Source organism: Leucopleurus acutus (genome assembly GCF_964270905.1).
Source record: "Leucopleurus acutus genome assembly, chromosome: 3".
In the NCBI taxonomy this organism is placed as follows: Eukaryota; Metazoa; Chordata; class Mammalia; order Artiodactyla; family Delphinidae; genus Leucopleurus; species Leucopleurus acutus.
In genome coordinates this window covers 112,601,104-112,623,196 of record NC_139145.1, presented here as the reverse complement: position 1 = coordinate 112,623,196, position 22,093 = coordinate 112,601,104, and the positions used below count along the sequence as shown (strand labels likewise).

General features: G+C 36.1%; 2 protein-coding genes across 6 annotated transcripts in view; both read left to right on the top strand.

Moving 5' to 3' along the window:
- Positions 1–3,641, top strand: part of ZFYVE16 (zinc finger FYVE-type containing 16) — a 56,750-nt gene extending 53,109 nt beyond the window's left edge. For all 4 annotated transcript variants that reach the window (XM_082836465.1, XM_082836461.1, XM_082836463.1 and 1 more), the window contains one exon: positions 934–3,641. In XM_082836465.1, coding sequence (XP_082692591.1) covers positions 934–1,095 — 162 coding nt within the window. In that variant the 3' untranslated portion in view covers positions 1,096–3,641. The remainder of the gene's footprint in view (positions 1–933) is intronic.
- A 7,508-nt stretch (positions 3,642–11,149) lies between these two features.
- Positions 11,150–22,093, top strand: part of FAM151B (family with sequence similarity 151 member B) — a 35,073-nt gene continuing 24,129 nt past the window's right edge. For both annotated transcript variants that reach the window (XR_014326099.1, XM_082836374.1), the window contains exons 1-2: positions 11,150–11,283; positions 18,945–19,070. Coding sequence is in view for 1 of the 2 variants with exons in the window: in XM_082836374.1 (XP_082692500.1) it covers positions 11,259–11,283; positions 18,945–19,070 (151 nt within the window). In the remaining variant the exon portion in view is untranslated. The remainder of the gene's footprint in view (positions 11,284–18,944; positions 19,071–22,093) is intronic.

The following is a 22,093-nucleotide window of genomic DNA, read 5'->3' as shown; positions in this document are numbered from 1 at the left end:
GTTGTGGCATGTGAACTCAGTTGCAGCATGTGGGATCTAGTTCCCTGACCAGGGATCAAACCTGGGCCCCCTGCCTTGGGAGCATGGAGTGTTAACCACTGCACCGCCAGGGAAGTTCCAATCCAGTAGTATTTTAATGTGCCTTTTTAACTGTTTCTCACATCCAATATAATAGATTTCAGTCCAGGTTGTTCATTAGAATGGTCAATCTTTATTTATTTTTTTTTGGCGGCGCCACGCTGCATGTGGGATCTTAGTTCCCCGACCAGGGATCGAACTCACGCCCCCTGCAATGGAAGCGCGGAGTCTTAACCTCTGGACCACCGGGGAAGTCCCAGAATGGTTAATCTTAACATGAACAATTTCATATGTTGAAGGTTTGCTCTTCTTCAGGCAGGATGTGTTACAGTTCTTATTGGAAAAAAGAACTTATATTTTTATCTCACTATTAAAATTTCCTTTTTCAAGGAAGCACCTGATAATTACTTGAGTAAGCATTGTTAATTATTTTAGTCATATGTATTAAAATGTAATTTTCACCAGCAAAATTAAATTCAAATATTATTTTATGATAAATTCAAAATATTTTTAAGTAGATCTTTTTTTAAATACCATGGGATCTTTATTTAAATCATGTTGACAATTATTCAAACCCTTGGTCTGCCAATGTGTTTACATGTTCATTGAGAAGAAACCTGAAGTATGAAGTAGTGGCAATTTTATTTTCATAGTATCTGTGGAAGGGACAATTATAATTTATGTAGTAGAAGAAATAAAGGAAAATGTAAAACATTATTTTATGAACAAAATATCAAGTATTTTCTTAACATGCTTAAATTGAATGATATTCTTAAATAGTTTTATATTCATCTGCTGAACAAAACAAGATTGCTCACTTTCTAGGGTTGACTCATCAAGATTTTTTTTTTCCAGGTTGAATTTCAGGCAGGATCCGAAGGCCAACTTCTTCCTCAGCATTATCTAAATGATCTTGATAGTGCTCTAATCCCTGTGATCCACGGTGGGACCTCCAACTCTACTAGTTTACCATTAGAAATAGAATTAGTATTTTTTATTATTGAAAATCTTTTTTAGTGAAAGGACGTGAGTTGTATTATATATTGCAAACTGATTTGTTAAAACTAACTCCAGCACTAAAGCTGAAATGCCACAGACACTAAAAGTAAATAAGTTTGATGTTTGAAACATGTAAGCTTTGCTTTTTAGGCAGGAATGATCTTTTAAAAATCATTAGCACAATATTTAAATCTCCAAAAATTTAAGAGATCCACAGTTTTTGAAGCTTTACACTTTACAAGTACTGAAAAAGACAAGGATTTCTTCTGTCTTTAAAAAATTTGTAGCATTTAACTGTGTTATTTAAATGCTAAGCCAAAGTACCTGCACTTAGGTATACCTCTTTATGCCAAGAATGATTTTAATGAAGGCTCTTTTCAGATGTAAGCTTGTGAAGGAACTACCTTTTTTGTTTATATGCCAGTTAAATTACTGGTTTCTAAAGTCTGTTAAAAATGTATTTCAATGGCACAGACCAGTTTCCAGATCTTAGACTTAATATGGTAATTCTTTGAATAAGGCAGATAACTTATTTGTATAATTGGAGTGGAGACCTACCTCCATGATTAGATAAACTGATTGTTTGCATTAAAATCAGAATTTTGCCTTTTTTCTTTTCAAATTATTATTTTATATAAACATATATGGTTTTCTCTTTATTAAATGGGTATTCTTAAAGTAACTGTGGGTGCTTCAGGATTTTGTGCTTCTATAATTAAGTATATTGTTTTTATAGCAAGAACATGTGATTTGGTATGTGTTTTATAAATCTTTAATAATTTATAAATAGGTAATATTTTTGTATTGCAGTGCATTATTTTTCCTCCTTTCCTTCCAAAGTATACCACTGTATATACCACTTCTAAGAGTGATTGACGACAGGCCAGATGACCCTTGAAGTAGTCATTATGTAGCAATAAATGAAGCCTGAAACAGGTGTTTTTTTAACTTCTCCTTTAAACCTTGAAAGTTTCTTGGCAAGTCTACATATTTTCATTGACACTAATGTATTAAGTATAAATTTTAATGAACTACTTACTTTTGCATATTTTAAATTCTTTATATGGTAGTTATTTTTTATAACAGGATATTAACATAAGTTAAATTCTATGTATTTGAAACTGTTACAGAACTTTCTTCTTTACTTCAAATAGAAAAAAATTTTTAAAGTACGTTGTGTTAAAAAAGTAATGGTCATATTTTAGTTAATCCTGTCATTTAAGTTATTTAAAATAATAATCATTATTTTAATGCTTTTTTTATTCTAATGTGGAATATATATGTTTTTGTATCAAAAACACTCCTGTGTCTCAAGAAAAAGAAACCACTAAATAGCCCTGTTTTAAGAAAGTATTTATGAAGCATCTCAACCTGAAGATGAAGTCAGGGTTATAACTCAGGTTCTTAGGTCTCAGTCTAGGAAAAAACTGAGAATTTGAATCAGTTTGGTCATATGATTCCTACTGAATCACATCTGTCATACTAGCCAAAGACACAGCATGGAGGAAAATATCAGTCTTTTGGAAGTAACTACTTCATAAACAATGTAAAATGTTGCAGACATTAAATAAAATTAAGCAACATGATGTAATAACTTGTGAAATTTGTTGACATCATAAGCAATTGCATATCTAACTCAATTTGTTTTCTTTATATTTTTGTTTATTTTGCAGTATAAGTTAAGGGCACAATCTATGAATACTGAAGTTACTTTAAAATAACCAGAAGGTAGAGGACTTTTCCCATGATGGGATAGCTTTGGATTTGTTTCCCTAAAGTCTCTAAATTTAATGAAAATTGGAGTTACTGTGCCTTTGGAGGCACATTCTAAAGTATTCTTTGTAGATGTACAATATGTTTCTGAATGCATTTGGTCATGTTCTTCCCATTGATAATTTAAAATTTTAATTTTTTTAAAGGTGAAGAAATAGAATGGTTCTTTGTACTCAGTCTGCAATGATCTATTTTTGGTCTATGCCTTTTAAGAATACTGTCTTTCCAGAATTTTGAAATATTAAGTAAAATTTAGCCCATTTGCTTTTGCAGCAATCCAGCAGACTTAGTATATGCATATATGCTTGCTATATGCAGAGCACTTTAGTAGGCTTCATTGATTGAAAGATGAATAAAATAGTTCTTTCCCTCTTGGAGATGAATGTGTGAAGCAGATAATTAACAAAGTAAAAGTAATTGCTAAAATAGAGATATGACTTCTAAGTAGCTGGTTGGAAAACAATTCAGGAGGATAGCCATACTAATAATGAGAAGGTGTGGGCGTTAAACTTGTCTAGGCAAGAGCTGAAAATCTGAAGAGTCAGTAATATGTCAAAACATTCAACTTTCCCTTTTAAGGCAATTTACTTTAAAGAGTCTTCTGTGTTGTGTGAATATCTTACCTTATTTAATCATAAAAGTCATAATCATAAAAATCATAATTTAATCATAAAAGTAGTAGCCTGACTATGGTGTCTCAATTGCCTAAGTTTATAACAGCCTAGATTTAAATATTGTTTTATAAGTAAAGAATACAACTCTTCTTTTTTTAATAGTAATATAACTTTGATAACTTGACTCAAATTTTAAAGAGAAAATATCTTGAAATAAACCAGAAACCTCTAAACAGTCCTAGGTTTTAATTTTTTTCTTTGTGATTAAAGAAAAATGCTTCATATGTGTAATATATAAACATTCAAAAATCAGAAAGAAATGTTAAAAACTTAATATGTCTTACTGCCCACCTTGTATGCATCTACCTTGTTCTTCTCACTCTCCAATCTCAATAAGAAGTGATTTTTATTATTGTGTATCTTTCCAAGGTTTAGGTGCAGTAGCAGCAAATATATTTTTATTATCTCCCCTCATTTTTTATACAAAATATAGTGTGCTGTTTACACTGAAGAACACAGTGTCATCTCCTCAATTACTTTGATTTATGTGGCTTCTATTTAGAATCTTAAAGTTTTCACTGCTTCTCCAACCACTGTGTAATTGATAAAAGCAATCTTAATGGCAGAAAAGCAAGAAGAAAATCCATTACTGGAATTATGACCATATGTTTCCATAGGAGGACTGTTTTTCTCATAACAATTTTTTATGAAAATACTTGGAATGTTATTTTTTATTTGAGCTATATTTAAAACCTTTATTTTTTTTCCTACCCAACACTAAGCCTCACCATCTAAATTTATCTTTTACCACTTAATTGACATTGGTGTTCTTTTTGTTTTGTTTTACATCAGATTTTTAGTAGTTTTAAATCTTCTCTTTATATTCTGTGTTTTAGATTTAGCTTGGAATGATACACAATTTAATATTTAACACCTTTTGGGAAACATTTTCTGAATTTGCATTAATAAAAATTACAGCTATATTTTCATGCTTTTTACAAATGAAGAAATAGTTCTAATTCAAGAGTTTTATTATGAACCTCCGAATATAGTAAAGTTTTTTTTTGCTTTCTTTTTTTGTTCTTTTGGTAAAATAAGGTGCTCGCCAGCTTCCAAGATAGCCCACAATGATCCCTGCCTCTTGGTTATTCACACCCTTGTGTAGTCACCTCCCACACTGTACCACTGTTGGTCTTTGTGACCAACAGAATATGGAAGAAGGGATGGGATGTCATTTCCAATATTATGTTATAAAAGGTTCTATGGCTGCCATCTTTGGTGTATTTCTCCCCACTCACTCTCTTCATTTCATCCCTGTCTCCCCACCTCTCCCTCCCTGTCTGCCTGTCTCCTTCTCTTTCTCCTTCTCTTTCTATTGAGTCACTCATTCTTGGGGAAGCCAGCTGCCAGGCAAGTGGAAGGGGATCCTCCAACCCAGTCAAGCCTTCAGACTGCAGCCCCAGCCACAGTTTGACTGTAGCCTCATGAGAATCACCCAACTAAGCCTTTCTCAGATTTCTGAATCTCAGATATAAATGTCTGTTGTTTTAAGCTGCTAAATTTTCTGGTGGTTTATTACATGAAGCAACTAATATTAGCTAACTAAAACAAGATACCTATATCTTAGAGCAGCTATAAGTACAGATTTCTAAAAAAAAAATAAAAAGATTAATTGCTCTGAAAAAATTAAGCATAGTTCTTATCAACATTTATGGATTCCATTCCACAAGTAGTATGTGCTAAGTACAGAGAATACCAAGAGAAAGAGTAGGGTTTGGCCATGTAGGAACAAAGATGCAATTGTGGGAAACTTCCTGTTTCTGGAAATTGCATGTTAGGATATTTAGAGCTATGCCATTGATAAAAACAACCAAAGCTGATTAAAATACAAAAAGGCATCTTAAAACATCAAAGAGATTTTTAAGACAGTATGGAACACCCAGTCCAAAAGTAAAGAGAAAAAGAGAAGTGAGCATGGGGCCCTAATATGACAGCCTAATGGGGTAAGGGGGACAGATATCAAAGTTCAAGGCCCACACAAGATGGTGAATCTAACAGGAATTGTGACTCTAACAGAAGAACTTCCCCACAGTAGGCTGAGACTCCCTCAAAGGGTTTCGGCCTTTAGATGAGGATGAATCATAAATATAAATTATGTAAAATTGTAGCCAGTGTTTAGAATTGCCTACATCACCCAAAGACTCTTAAGCATTTAACTTGCTTTAAGGTGGTCCCCCCCCCCAACACACAAACCAAAACAAACCAAAAAAACAGGCACATAAGGAAACTAGATTCCAGAGGCAAGAATTAGTAGAAACAGTTAAATTCATATAGTCTTAGGTATTACATTTATGCTTTCTGTGTTTAAAGAAATAAAGTCAAGTGTCAAATACCTGTAGAGAATTGGAAACTAAAAAGTGATGGAACTAATTTGGGAAGTAACTAAATACAGATGTTGCAAGAATATATAAAAACTGAACTTTAAAACTCAGTAAATAGGTTTAAAGGCAGAACAGAATATAACCAATTGGAAGGATTTATAAACTAGAATATAGATCAGGAGAAATTATCCAGAATGCAGCATGGAGAAATAAAAAGATGGAAAGATGGAAAAATCAGGAAACATATAGAGGATACAGTGAGAATTCCCAACATCTGCTTAATTAGCTGCAGAAGGAGAGGGGAGGGTAGAACAGAACAAATACTTTGATATAATGTAGACTTTTAAAAATTGATGAAATACATGACTCTACAGATTCAAGAAGTTAAACAAATTCCAAACAGAATAAATAAAAAGGGATCTATACATAGGCACTTTAAAATAGGAACTGCCAGCTGGCACAGAGTCTAAGGAACAGTCTGCTCTCTCTAGTCAGAGGAAAGAGAAGGGGGTTGGGGGACTATGAGACAGAATCCTTTTGAATTTACTTACCTTATTCCAGGAGAGCTGCAGAAAAACAGCAGCACCCCTCCCTCCCTACCATATGTAAACCCTATGGGGCAATGTGGACTTACCCTGCCCTACCTAATCTAGAGACAGCAAAAAGGCAGCACCCCCCTCTCTACCCACTGTGCAATGGTGGCAGTCAGGGCAGGGCAGAACACTAGCAATGTTGTGGGGAAGCTAAAGCTCTGCCTTCTAGCCAGAACACCAAGAAGGGGTGATCTTAGAACCAGAGAGTGTGGCGAAGATCATTGATAGGAGGGAATTGAAGAAAGGAAACCTCTAAATTTGTATATAAAATCCTGAGATCACCTCCACACTGTGCATGTGTGAAATTGACCAGAAGCAGCCAAAGGTTTTGAAAACTGATCTACAGTATAGCTCACTATCCAGGTTTCAGACGAGCCACTGGGTGGTGCACAATTTGGGCAGATTAGAATGGTAGTGCAAAGTCACTGAGAACTAAATTTTTGGAACAATAGCCCACAGAAAGCAGGCCAGGATGTGTGGTGTGAACTAACTGGATTGACTGCCAGCTAAAACAAGACAAAACAAAAACACTCTTCTGAAGATTTAAACAGGACTGAGAATTTCATAATATTCAAAATATCCAGGAAATAATCAAAAATTATTCAAGATGCAAAACACTAGGGAAATCTTAAGTAACTCTCAAGGGAAAAGACAATGAACAAAAACCAATTCTGAGGTAACCCAAATGTTGGAATTATCAGAAGAAGACAAAAAGAATTAATTTAATCAGGTTCTACAAAGCAAAGCTAAACATTATTGAAATGAATGGAAAGATAGAAGTCTTCACCAAAGAAATCAAAGCTATAAAAAGAACCAAATGGAAATTTTAGAACTGGAGAATACAGTAAAAAAAATTACTGGAGATGATGGATGGAAGAGTCAGTGAATTTGCAGATACATGAGTAGAAACTATCCAGTCTGAAGAACAATGAGAAAAAAAAAGTGGAAAAAAATGAAGAGCTTTGAGGACATATAGGACAATATCAAAAAGTCTAATATTTGTGTCATAGAAGCTAGCTGAAAACTTCCAAAATCCCATGAGTCTGGGTTTTCATGATTCACTCAACCCTGTAAGTAAACACAGCTAACTGGATGAGTGGCAATAATGCCTGACAGATTTGTTAACTTAAAAAAGAAAATATTTAAGCAGCTAAAGGAACCAAGATATAAAGTAATTAAATTCTCAAAAACCCTTTAACTTCAAGCCTGAGGGCCATTTAAAATTCATTGAATTAAATTAGTTTTTGTTTGCTTTTTTTGTTCTTTTTGTTTTTTTGTTTTGCGGTACGCGGGCCTCTCACTGCTGTGGCTTCTCCCGTACCGGGGCACGAACCCATATCCCCTGCATCGGCAGGCGGACTCTCAACCACAGCGCCACCAGGGAAGGCCTTTTGTTTGTTTTTAATCACAATTTAGGGAGTTAGTAGGATCCCGTTTTAGCATTAAATTATGTGGAAGTAGGAATCCAGTGCAGAGACTCCCAATTTGGCAGAAGACATTTAAACATCTTTTGTCTGCTGAACTGCAGAATAAATCCAGGACAGGAATCAGAGTAAGTGGAAGCTATCAATGTAGGCATATTTAAAAAGAAATTTGAGGCAACCAGAGAGTAAAAACTGACTGCTTTATAGTTACGGGAATTTGCAACTGGGCTAGCAGAAAACTTGTCAATAACAAAACAGAAGCCAGAAAACTATAAAATATATGCATTTAATATATATATTTAAGTGCTAAGTGGAAAGTAAATTCTAAGGCTAGCTACCCTCTTATTCAAGAGTGAATTGTATGTACTGAATCAAAGGTCACCCACAGATGACCTCATCTTATTCCACTCCTCTAATACACATAATCTCACCACCTCTACCCAGATTGGGTTAATCAGAGCTAATATTATACCATTAATTCCTCTTTAAATATGTCATCAAAAGCAGCTCCAAACTATCAGGTCAATGCCCATTTTTCACATTCTGATCTTCATAAGGCTCTGTACAGCTTTCTTCAGTGTACCATATACCCTTAACACATGAAACCCTTCCTTTGTGCAAAAAGATTAAAAGTAATTAGACACATATTTGCTATAAAATTTTCCAAACACTCAAAAGTAGAGAAAATGGTATGACGAAACTCTACATACCCAACCTATAACACTCCTCAGATTCAACAATTACCAAGATTTTCCACTTTTGCTTCATCTATCTCTTGATTTCTTTGCTGGAGTATTTTCAAGCAAATCTTAGACATCATTATCTCATGCCACATATTCCACTATGTAGTTCTAAAAAATGGACAGTGAAGAGTAATTTTAATTGAGCCAGTTACTGTAAAATCTATGAAAATATTGACCTAATACGGTTATCAATAGGCCATAGAAACTTTTGTACTGCAACTGATACGACCTAGAACGTGAAAAGACAACCTGCAAAATGGAAGAAAATATTTGTAAATCATATATCTGTTAAGGGACTTGTAGTCAGACTTTATAAAGAATTTTTACAATTCAACAAAACCTCCACAAATAACCTACTTTTAAAAATGTGCAAATAATTTGAATAGACACTTCTCCAAAGAAAATATATGAAAAGCCAATAAGCACTTGAAAATATGTTCAACATTATTAGTCACTAGCGATATACAAATAACGACCACAATGAGATGTTGCTTCATATCCATTTGGATGGCTATAATTAAACAAATAAACAATTACTCAGCCATAAAAAGAGACGAAATTGAGCTATTTGTAATGAGGTGGATAGACCTAGAGTCTGTCATACAGAGTGAAGTAAGTCAGAAAGAGAGAGACAAATACCGTATGCTAACACATATATATGGAATTTAAAAAAAAAAAAAAGGACATGAAAAACCTAGGGGTGAAACAGGAATAAAGACACAGACTTACTAGAGAATGGACTTGAGGCTATGGGGAGGGGGAAGGGTAAGCGGTGACAAAGCGATAAAGAGGCATGGACATATATACACTACCAAACGTAAGGTAGATAGCTAGTGGGAAGCAGCCGCATAGCACAGGGAGATCAGCTCCGTGCTTTGTGACCGCCTGGAGGGGTGGGATAGGGAGGGTGGGAGGGAAGGAGACGCAACCGGGAAGAGATATGGCAATATTTGTATATATATAACTGATTCATTTTGTTGTGAAGCTGAAACTAACATACCATTGTAAAGCAATTATACTCCAATAAAGATGTTAAAAAAAAACCAAATAAACAGATAATAACAAGTATTGGTGAGGATGTGGAGAAATTGGAACCCTCATACATTGCTGGTGGGAATGTAAAATGTTGTATGTAGCTGCTTTGCAAAACTGTTTGACACTTCCTCAAAAAGTTAAACATAGAGTTACCATATGAACCAGCAATTCCACTCTTACGTATATACCCAAGAGAAATACATCTGCATAATTCCACACAGAATTTGTACAAGAATGTTTATAGCAGCCAAAATTCATTAGTTGCCAAAAATGGAAACAATGCAACAGTCCATCCATTGATGAATAGACAAATAAATGTGGTATATGCAAATAATGGAAATTTGGCCACAAAAAAATTTAATAAAGTACTGATACATGCTACAACATGAACCTCGCAAACATTATGCTAAGTGAAAGAAGCCAGTCACAAAACACTGTATACTCTATGATCCCATTTAAATGAAATGTGCAGAATGGGCAAATCCACAGAGACAGAAAGTGGATTAGTGGTTCCTTAAGGTTGGGGAGAAAGGGGAGTGACTGCTTTGGATGATGAAAATGTTCTAAAATTGATGGTGTGCTGGTTGCACAATTCTGTGACTACACTGAATTGTACCCTTTAAATGTATAACATTTTGTATCATTAGGAAATGCAGATCAAATTCAAGCCAATCAATTGTATATCTCAAGAAAGATTTTTTTTTAAGGTCAATGAAGTCATTAAAATTTAGTGCTTTCTGAAACTCAAGAAATCATTTCGATTGAGCTTGAGAAAATCCAGAGAATACGGAAGCCTTATTGAAGACATATTGAAATAATTACAACTCGTCTGGAAAGACTTACGTATATTAAAATATGAAGAGCTGGGCGAGAAGGGCTGCCATTTGTGCTGTGTGTGAGGTGATGTATTGTTATCCTAATTTTACAACTGACGGATTGAGAGTGGTAGAGTTACAGAACCAGAATATGGCAGTGCTGCATTGCTAATTCACGTCAGTCTGACTCCACTGGCGCTTTTTCCAGTCCCAGCTTGGCTGTGGAAAGGAGTTAAGGAGGGCAAAGAAGGCAGTGGGTGGGAGAATCCAGCTGCTAGGAGTGTTTCTGAGTGAAAACCGGTAGAGAAGTCAAGAGGGGAACAGAAAACTTCCAACTTATCACTTCGGTCTCCTTATGCAGAAACGCTCATTTTTATGGAGATAGGATTTCATGTCATTTTTTAGGATGCTACTAAAATTAAAAAGAGAAAATATATCCAATTTGGAAATTCGTACCCCACAGCAGCAACTTGGCGTCTCAACCCAGCTTCTGTTTTCCCTGACGCCGCGTTCTTCATTACTACCCATTTCCTGACTACCTTTCAAAGGAGCGACGCCCGCGACACTAGGACGCGAAAACCATCCGGGAAGACGGCGCGCTGGCGAAACTCGAGCCTCCGCCTCTGCGCGTGCGCACCGCTCCTCGGCCCCTTCCGCCTCCGCCTCGGAAGCTCCTCCTAGGCGGCCGTCGGAGGCCACGGCAAGGTCTATTCTCTGTAGAGTCGGGTTTTCTCGCCATCTGTTACGGGTCTTCGGCGGCACCCACCGCTCAGCGCCTGCGCAGACTGAGGAGCACGGTCACCATGACAGCGACCGCCGGGGCCCCTGGTAAGCGGTGCTCCCCAGGCTTCGGGTCTGGGACTGTGCTCCACACAGTGGGCTTGCAGTGGACGTTTTCTCCGGCCCGCTGCCGGTAGTTGGGGGCCCTTTGAGAGACTCCTCTGGCGGCACTCCTTCCTTTTCTGGATCTCGTGATCCGCGTTCTCTACGTTCTCCCAGAATCAAGCGGCCTAGAGCCTTGGTTCCCGGCGTGGGCGGTAAAGAAAAGCTTTTGGTGTGGCAAAGAATGGCAAGAATATTCTGACATTTTGTAAAGGAGTTTTTTTGCTTGCTTGTTTGTTTTAAGAGCAGTTTTAGGTTCCTGGGAATATTGAGCGGAAGACACGGTGATTCTCCATATACCCATACCTGACATACGCATAACTTCCCCATATCAGCCTTCCCCACCAGAGTGGTACTTTTGTTACAATTGTGAGCCTACACTGATGCATCGTAATTACCCAAAGTCCATACTTTACATTAGGGTACGGTCTGTGGGTTTAGACAAATGTATAATGAATGACGCGTTCCATGGTAGGGTATCATACAAAATAGTTTCACCATCCTAAAAATCCTTTGTGCTCCACCGACTTATCCTCCTCCCCCCAACCCCTGACAACCACTGATCTTTTTACTGTCTCCATAGTTTTGTCTTTTGCAGAATGTCATGTTGTTGGAATTAAACAGTATGTAGCCTTTTCATATTGGCTCTTTTTCACTTAGTAATATGCGTTTAAGCTTTCCTCGTGTCTTTTCGTGGCTTGAGAGCTCATTCCGTTTTAGAGAGCAATAATATTCTGTTGTCTTGGTGTACCACGGTTTATCCATTCACCTACTGAAGGATATCTTGGTTGCTTACAAGTTTAAACAATTATAAATAAAGCTGCTATAAACATAAGTGTGCAGGTTTTTGTATGGACATAAGTTTTCAACTCCTTTGAGTAAATATCAAGGTGTATGATTGCCGGATTGTATGGTAGGAGTATGTTTAATTTTGTAAGGAACTGCCAAGCTCTCTTTTAAAGTGGCTGTACCATTAGGCTTCCCTGGTGGCGCAGTGGTTGAAAGTCCGCCTGCCGATGCAGGGGACACGGCTTCATGCCCCGGTCCGGGAGGAGCCCACGTGCCGCGGAGCGGCTGGGCTCGTGAGCCATGGCCACTGAGCCTGCGCATCCGGAGCCTGTGCTCCGCAATGGGAGAGGCCACAACAGTGAGAGGCTTGCGTACCGCAAAAAAAAAAAAAAAAATGGCTGTACCATTTTGCATTCCCACCCACAATGAATGAGAATTCCTGTTAGTCCACATCCTCACCAGCATTTGATATATCAGTGTTCCGGATTTTGGCCATTTTAATAGGTGTGTAGTTATACCCTGTTGTTTTAATGTGTGTTTTTCTGATGACATGGATGTGGAGCACCTTTTCATATACTTGCCATCCGTCTATCTTCTTTGGTAAAGTGTCTGTTAAGGTCTTTGGTCCATTTTTTAATGGGATTTTTTTCTTATTGTTGAGTTTTAAGAGTTCTTTATATATTTAGGATAATAGTCCTTTATCATATGTGTCTTTTGCAAATATTTTCTCCCACAGTCTGTGGCTTGTCTTTTCATTCTCTTGATGTTACCTTTTGCAAAGCAGAAGTTTTTCATTTTAATGAAGTCCAGCTTATCCATTATTTCTTTCATGGATGGTGCCTTTGGTGTGTATCTAAAATGTCATTGCTGTGACGTGACCATAGATACAAAAATCTACGAAGGTCATGTAGATTTTCTCCTATATTATCTTCTAGGAGTTTTATCGTTTTGTATTTTACACTTAGGTCTATGATCCATATTGAGTTAATTTTTGTGAAAGTATGACGTCTGTGTCTAGATTCCTTTTCTGCATGTGAACGTCCAGTTATTCCAGCACCATTTGTTGAAAAAGCTGTCTTTGTTTCACAGTATTGCCTTTGTTCCTTCATCAAAGATCAGTTAACTCTATTTATGTGGATCTATTTTGGGACTCTCTGTTCTGTTCCATTGATCTATTTGTCTATTCTTTTCACCAAAACCACACTATCTTAATTACTGTAGCTTTATAATAAGTTTTGATGTTGGATAGAGTCATCACTTCATTCTTCTTCAATATTATGTTGACTATTCTGGGTTTTTTGCCCTCCGCATACACTTTAGAATCAGTTAGTCGATATCCACAAAATAACTTGGTGGGATTTTGATTGGGATTGCTTGAATCTATAGATCAAGTTGGGAAGAACTAACATCTTGACAATATTGAGTCTTCCTATCCATGAACATGGACTATCTCTCCATTTATTTAGTTCTTTGATTTCATTCATCAGAGTAGTTGTCCTCATGTTGATCTTGTACATATTTTGTTAGGTTTATACCTAAGTATTTTGGTTTTGTGGGTTTAATGTAAATGGTATTGTGTTTTCATTTCAAATTTCACGTTCATTGCTGGTAAATAGGAAAGTAATTGACTCTTGTGTATTAAACTTGAATCCTTCAACCTTGCTATAATCACTCGTTAATTCCAGGAGTTTTCGTGTTGATTCTTTTGGATTATCTGCATAGACAACCATATCTTTGTGAACAAAGCAGTTCATTTCTTCTTCCCAGTATGTACACCTTTTATTTCTTTTTGTTGTCTTAGGGCATTAGCTGGTACTTCCAGTATAATGTTGAAAAGGAGTGGCGAGGAGGGAGGAGTATTACTTTTTGAGATCTTGGTTGAAATGAAAGGAATGTGACATTTACCTGACCCATAATTTCAGCAGATGAAATGAGGAATAGTTTGAGCAGTCCTATTCCTCTTTGGCAATTGGGTGAGGATGAGAATAGGAGATGTAGACAAAGTGATGTGGCCAAGCATTATTCCAGCTTTTTTTTATGCAGCCTTTAGAAGCTGGTAATTAGTGTGTCTCTGTTGTTTGACCCCAGAGTTAGAGGTGTTTTTTTCTTTCACTTTTTTAAAATTGAAGTATAGTTGATAACAGTGTTGTGCCAATCTTTGCTGCATGGCAAAGTGACTCATTTATACACATATATACATTCTTTTTTTATATTCTTTTCCATTATGGTTTATCCCAAGAGATTGCATATAGTTCCCTGTGCTATGCAGTAGGACCTTGTTGTTTATCCATTCTAAATGTAATAGTTTGCATCTACCAACCCCAAACTCCCAGTCCATCCCTCTCCCTCCCCGCTTCCCCCTTGGCAACCACAAGTCTGATCTCTATGTCTGAGTCTGTTTCTGTTTTGTAGATAGGTTCATTTGTGCCATATTTTAGATTCCATGTATAAATGATGTCATATGGTATTTGTCTTTCTTTTTCTGACTTACTTCATTTAGTGTGGTAATCTCTAGTTGCATCCATGTTGCTGCAAATGGCATTATTTCATTTTTTTTTAAAAAATAAATTTATTTATTTTAAATTTTATTTTATTTTTGGCTGCGTTGGTCTTTGCTGCTGCACACAGGCTTTCTCTAGTTGCGACCAGCAGGGGCCACTCTTTGTTGCAGTGCATGGGCTTCTCAGTGCAGTGGGTTCTCCTGCTGTGGAGCATGGGCTCCAGGCGCATGGGCTTCAGTATTTGTGGTACAAAGGCCCAGTAGTTGTAGCTCACAGGCTCTAGAGCACAGGCTCAGTAGTTGTGGCACACGGGCTTAGTTGCTCCACGGCATGTGGGATCTTCCCTGACCAGGGCTCGAACCCATGTCCCGTGCATTGGCAGGCAGATTCTTAACCACTGCGCCACCGGGGAAGCCCTATTTCGTTCTTTTTTTATGGCTGAGTAGTATTCCATTGTATACATGTACCACATCTTTATCCATTCATCTGTCAATGGACATTTAGGTTGTTTCCACGTCTTGGCTATTGTGAATAGTGCTGCTATGAACATAGGTGTGCATGTATCTTTTTGAGTTATAGTTTTGTCTGGGTATATGCCCAGGAGTGGGATTGCTGGATCATGTAGTAATTCTGTTCTTAGTTTTCTGAGGAACCTCCATACTGCTGCACCAACTTATATTCCCACCAACAGTGTAAGAGGGTTCCCTTTTCTCTATACCCTCTCCAGCACTTGTTATCTGTAGACTTTTAATGATGGCCATTCTGACTGGTGTGAGGTGGTACCTCATTGTAGTTTTGATTTGCATTTCTCTAATAATTAGTAACGTTGAGCATCTTTTCATGTAAGTACTGGCAATCTGTATGTCTTCTTTGGAGAAATGTCTATTAACGTCTTCTGCCCATTTTTTGATTGGGTTGTTCATTTTTTTGTTGTTGAGTTGTATGAGCTTTTTGTATATTTTGGATATTAAGCCCTTGTCAGTCGCATCATTTGCAAATATTTTCTCCCATTCCGTGGGTTGTCTTTTCACTTTTTTGTTATGGTTTCCTTTGCTGTGCAAAACAGAGGGGTTTTAAGCCAGGCAGTTCTACTCCAGAAAGTTACAGTATCTTTTACATAAACATAAGTAGTCACATCAGACAGTTTTGGTAATACATTCTTTTTTCAGTTTAAATTTTTTCCTGATTGTAAACATAATACGTGCTTATTATAGAACATTTATACAGTAAAGTATATTGAAATAGGAAAACAATACATAGTGCCCATATTCAGAGGTACCATTAGTTAACTTTTTGGTATATTTTCTGACAATCCTGACTTTTAAGAAAATATAGGGAATTCCCTGGTGGTCCAGTGATTAGGACTCTGCACTTCCCCTGCAGGAAGCCTGGGTTTGATCCCTGGTGGGGGAACTAAGATCCCATAAGCCGTGTGATATGGCCAAAAAAAAAAACCCATATAGTTAAGATTGTAGTATACATGCTACCATATACTGTCTTCTCATTTTTGTTCTTCTCCCACTTTGTTTTTAAACATACAAACTAGTTTTTTAGAGCATTAGTTTTTAGTAGCTTAGAACAACACAAATTTATTATCTTATAATTCAGGCGGCCCGAAGTCTGAAATGGGTCTAGCTAAAAATCAGTGTCAGCATGGCTGCATTCCTTCTAGAGGCTCTAGGGGAGAATCAGTGTCCTTGCCTGTGTCCTTGCAGTCTAGAGACTGCTTGAATTCCTTGGCTCATGGTCTCATCCTCCATTTTCAAAGCCAGCAGTTGCTGGTCAAGTCTTTCTCACATTGCATCACACCAACACTGACTCTCCTGCCTTCCCTTTCACTTACAAGGATCTTATAAGATGCTTAATGTGATTAAATTAGGCTCACCTGGATAATACAAGATCAGAGTCAACTGATTAGCAACTTTAATTGCACATGTAACTTTATTTCGCCCTTGCTGTGTAACAACATATTCACAGTTCACAGATTAGGATATAGACATTGTTGTGGGGGGAGGGATCATTATTCTTCCTACTGCAGTACCTATACATATTGTTCTCCACCTTGCTTTTTTCTCGCTTAACATATCTTTGAGATTATTCTATATTACACATATGGATCTGCCTCATTCTTACTAATGGCTGCATTGTGTTCCATTGCATGGATATACCATAATTTATTTAGTGAATTCATTGTTGCTGAATATTTAGGTTATTTTCACTCTTTTGCTGTTACAAACAATGCTGCAATAAATATCCTTATATCAAATGTGTCATTTCCTACATATTACAAACATATCTGTCAATGGGATAAGTTTATGAAAGTGGAATTTCTGGGTCAAAGGGAGAATGTATTTTTCTTCTTTTTTTTTTTTTACTTTGTTTTTAACTTTTTAAAAATCTTTATCGAGATATAATTTGTATACCATACAATTCACTCATTTCAGGCATAGAATTCATTGGTTTTTAGTATATTCAGAGCTGTGTAACCATCACCACAATCAATTTCAGAGCAATTTCATCACCACAGAAAGATGTAAAAATTAGGGGAGGTCACATATAGGAACTCTCTAGTTTTTGCTCAGTTTTTTGTATAAACCTGAAACTGCTCCCACTAAAAGTCTTAATTTTTAAAAATTACAAGTACTTTTGCCTTTCTCCTGGCCCTATTTTCAGAATAACAGTTTACTTAAAATAGTGATAATACCCTAGATTATAGGTAATTAGAGTCTGAAATTCTGTGTATATGAAAAGATATATACAGTTGTGGCTAAGTGTAAGGTACAGTTTCACCCATTAACTGGGCAAGGAGAACTTTTTGCTTCAAATGTTTTTAATTTCTGGAATCATGGTATTTTATTATTAATCTGCAAGTTACCCTTATAAAAATTTTGAATCCAGTGTGTTTAGTTGGAAGGTGTCAAGGATACATCTAGCATGTGCTATTAACTAACATTTAGTTTTTCTATGGTAACATGCATGATTACCATTTCTGTGAGATTTTTGGCATATCTCAAAAACTTCATGTTTAACAGCCACATCAATTACATATTTTATCATGAGGATATACTGTGATTTACTTTTTCCCATTGTTGGACATTGCTGTTTTAGCCAGTAATTACTGTACCTTTTTAAGATGCCTAAGTTAAACATGTAAAAAATGATGGCCATGTATTTTCATCTGAGTCTGAAAGGTCTGTGACTCTCTTGCTTATGCTAAAAAGGGGCATGTGTTTTGTATAGGAGACTGCTTGGATAGTGGATGCTACAGCTAACTGTTTAGTTTCTTTATTCTGTAGCCCAATATGCAGAGTGGTTACTGAGTTCCATGCATGTTACTTAGAAGTTATTTTCATATGCCCCTCCATTCTCTTATCAAATTTTACTTTCTCTCAATGTCTTATCATCAGTTTATGATGGCCATTTTTAGGTTTTTAACTGTGGTTAGGTGGAATTAATAAACAAATAATTAAACGGAAGATATAATCTCATGCATAGGGAATTTGCAGCCATTTGGTAGCCACTTAAATGTTTAAACCAGTGAACAAGAATTGGCGGGGTAAGATTATAGATACCTCTTTCACTGTTTTTCAGTCTTTTATCCTTCTTATATTGCGATATGGCATAATATGGAGTAGAACTGATTCAAGTATTTTAGTCTTGGTTAACTCACATTTTAATGCCTAATTAAGAAAAAAATCTGGTCTGCCAAAAACTAGTCGATAGTTATGGGAATTACATATATTTGTACATGCTAGATAAATCTATAAATACTAACTCAGAATTTACTTAGTCACTCATGTAAGTGTTGTTGACATTTATAATTTGAAGGTGAATATGCTTAAATGTGTAATTTAAGATTCTAAATGGTTAATATAAATATAGAATGGAGCCTCAGGTGGAGAAGACAATTAAGTTCTACAAAATTTAGAAGTTTTTTTAAACATAGAATTGGCTTTATATACACTTTACTTATTTATGGGGCCAGGATTGGAGAAGATACCATGTGAAAATTCCTGCTTTAAAATATCTGCTTCTTACCAGTTTTTTTTTTCTTCCTACATATTTCCTCACAGTTCTGAGGTTCAGACTATCCTATATGTTTACTAATTATTACTTACATCATAAATAGCCTATTTATATATAAATATATATTTTTATACTTGCCACATCTTCATACTTGTTCTTAATTTTTTAAAATCTTATATTTTCCCAGTTTTATTACTTTATTTTTCTCTAGCAATATATGCTGTGCCCTTTTTTTATTAAAAAAATTGACCCTATAAAAACTTCTTTTTAATATAAATGCTGTTATTTTAGGATCTTGGAGTGAAAACATACTGGAATATTTTCTCAGAAATAACCAGATCACAACAGAAGATGGCGCCCAGATCATCTGGTATCATGCGGCTAACCACAAGGTGCAAGTGAATGAGGCACTGAGAAGTAAGTCATTAGTTACTTGTATTTACATTAGATTATAGATGAAGTCAACTCTTTTTAAAAAAAATATCTGGTCATAGTTGCAGGTGCCAGAGACTTAGATGATTCAAGTGTAAATTCTTGGCTAACATAAACATTTTTGTAAAAGATCTCATTTTATTTACAAAATGAACAAGTTTCCATAATGGAAGAATTTTCTCATTTTCCAGAAGTGATTTACCGTTTCTCTGCCTTATTTAAAACTCTCATATGTTATTACATTTGCTTATATATTGTAGTGATTTAGGTAAAATTTTTAAGGTCAGGTTGTATGTTGTACATACATATTTTTGTGTCTTTCACAGTGTACTAAGGAGAAGCTCAATAAATAGTTGTTGAATGAAGTCATTGAATACTAATTTATAATGCCTTGGGCAATATTTATGCCTAGGCTAGAAACCAAGCCTTTTGGTTTACTAGCTCCATCTGTAATCAGATGATTACTGTAGCAGTTTAGTTAGCCTTTTGCTATGAAAAGGCTAACTAAACTGTTGGCTGCAGCAGCTTAGGAGAATGAAAGCAAATCACCAGAGGGATAGGGCACCCCTTGAAGTGCCCTGTTCCAACAGGAAGAATCCCTTGTAACCTTGTGTTTTATTGTAAAAATTTACACATTTTTTGCATCTTAGTTATGTACTGGATAATGTATCTAAATATGTATTTCTTTTATTGTAAAGATACTCTTTTAAATTGCTTTTCTTTGTTCCTCAAAGGGAAGAACCTTGTCTTCTAATATCCCTAAAACCTAAAACAGTGCCTACCACATAGTAACCAAACAGTGATTATTTAATAAATAAATTTTAGCAAAAGCAATGCTTCAGGAAGATGTTGATTAGTGGCTGCCTGGAGCTGATAGGAATAGGGACTAGAGAGTAAATGCTAATGGGTACAGCGTTTCTTTCTGGGGTGACAGAATTTTTCTGGAATTAGCTGGTGGTGGTGATGGTTGCACAACTTTCTGAATATTTTGCAAACCATTGAATGGTACACTTTATTTTATTTATTTATTTATTTGTTTGCATTGGGTCTTAATTGCTGCACATGAGCTTTCTCTAGTTGCAGACTTTCTCATTATGGTGGCTTCTCTTGTTGCGGATCACGGGCTCTAGGCACGTGGGCCTCAGTAGTTGTGGCTCACGGGCTCTAGAGCACAGGCTCAGTAGTTGTGGCGCACGGGCATAGTTGCTTCGTGGCATGTGGGGTCTTCCCGGACCAGGGCTCGAACCCGTGTCCGCTGCATTGGCAGGCGGATTCTTAACCACTATGCCACCAGGGAAGCCCTGAATGGTACACTTTAAAAGGATGATGTTATAGTATGTGAATTATATATAAATTTTTTTAAATGGATAAAAGATAGGAATAATACAGCTGTTATGTACAGACAATATGGTTGCATATATAGTAAATCAAAAAGATTCTACAGATAAATGATTATAATTCATAGGTTAATTTAGACAATCTGTCTTTTTTGACAGTATAAAATCAAAACAAAATAAATTTTATTTCTATATAACAACTAAAAATTTGGAAAAAATCTTAAAAATTTACAATTTGTAATAGTAAATGCGGAAGCCTCATCCCTAGAAATAATTTAATTAACTATGGATCATTTACTTTTAGCCAAGTTTTAAAAATGACTTATGGCAAGTCATCTCCAGTTGCTGGAAGTCTGGTGTTGATCTGGGAATTTTTTATAGGTTACTTAGTTTTCAGATAATATCCTCTTTACCTTCTCTTAGGCAACAAGAGCCCCAAGTTTTATAGTTTGGGGGATGTTTTTCATCCAGTCCCTTTTCTCAGCTCTGGCTAGTCTTGCAATTTCTTTCTAGTCCAAAGGAAAGAAAACAGATTCCTGGAGACATGTATTTCATTGGTTTATCTTATTTCTCCCAGAATACTTAAATTTAGTACAACTGTTATTAATGAAGCTGTTTCTATTTTGATTAACATGTGATACTGGATTTTCAACAATGTCTATGTTTTAAAAAAACAAAGTACAGGAGGAACAATGTAAGAGTGTCATTTGGTGTTGCATTGTCAACACATCCGACCTCAGAATAGTCAAAATTGTTTAAAAAAGTTATTACATATAATGTAATTTTTTTTGTTATAACATTTCTGCATGTAGATTTTTTAAAAATATATATTAAAAGAAATGCTGGTTAAAAAATTGAAATCATCAAGTCTTTTTGAGAATAAAAAATGTAGTTTTTAAAAAAAGGCTTTGTAACATATTTAGGAAAAGTGTGACTATAGTCATCAACTAAATGTATTAAAAAATATAATAAATTGCTGCATTAGAGCATGTAAACAGTATAGGCAAGATAGATAAGTTTAACTTCATTTCTATAAACATATTTCTTTGAGTTTTGTTTTGAGTGTGAGTAGCAACTATTTGGGATTTTCTTGTGCAGAAAATCAGAAAAAACAAAGCTGTTTTCTACTGTCTGGCTCTTGTCACAAGCTGGGGCTCCTGTGGTTGGAGTGATAATCTTGATGTGCAGACTTCCTCATCTGGCTCTCCCTGAGTTGGGAAATATGGTGACCAGGCAGTCTCCCAAAGGAGAAGCATTCCCTGACCTTCAAAAGGCTTCTGCCCAAGGACCAGGGGTGGGAGAATAGGGAGAGAGGCTGGACAGCTCACAAACATGTCTCCAGGCCAGGCCTCCCTCTCTTCTGTATTAGTCTATCCAACTGCTTAGTTGGTGTTTTCACTTAGAGAGTTCTCATGCATCACAAATTTAAATTATTCAAAATGAAATTCTTAATTATGTCTACTAACCTGTACTTCCTATGATCTTTGCTATCTCAGTAAATGGCACCATAATCCACATAGATTCTTTTGTTTGTTTGTTTGTTTTTGGCCACACCACGCATCTTGTGGGATCTTAGTTCCTTGGCCAGGGCCCACGGCAGTGAAAGTGCCAAGTCCTGACCACTGGAATGCCAGGGAATTCCCCGGGTATTCTTAAGCCAGAAATCTGGGA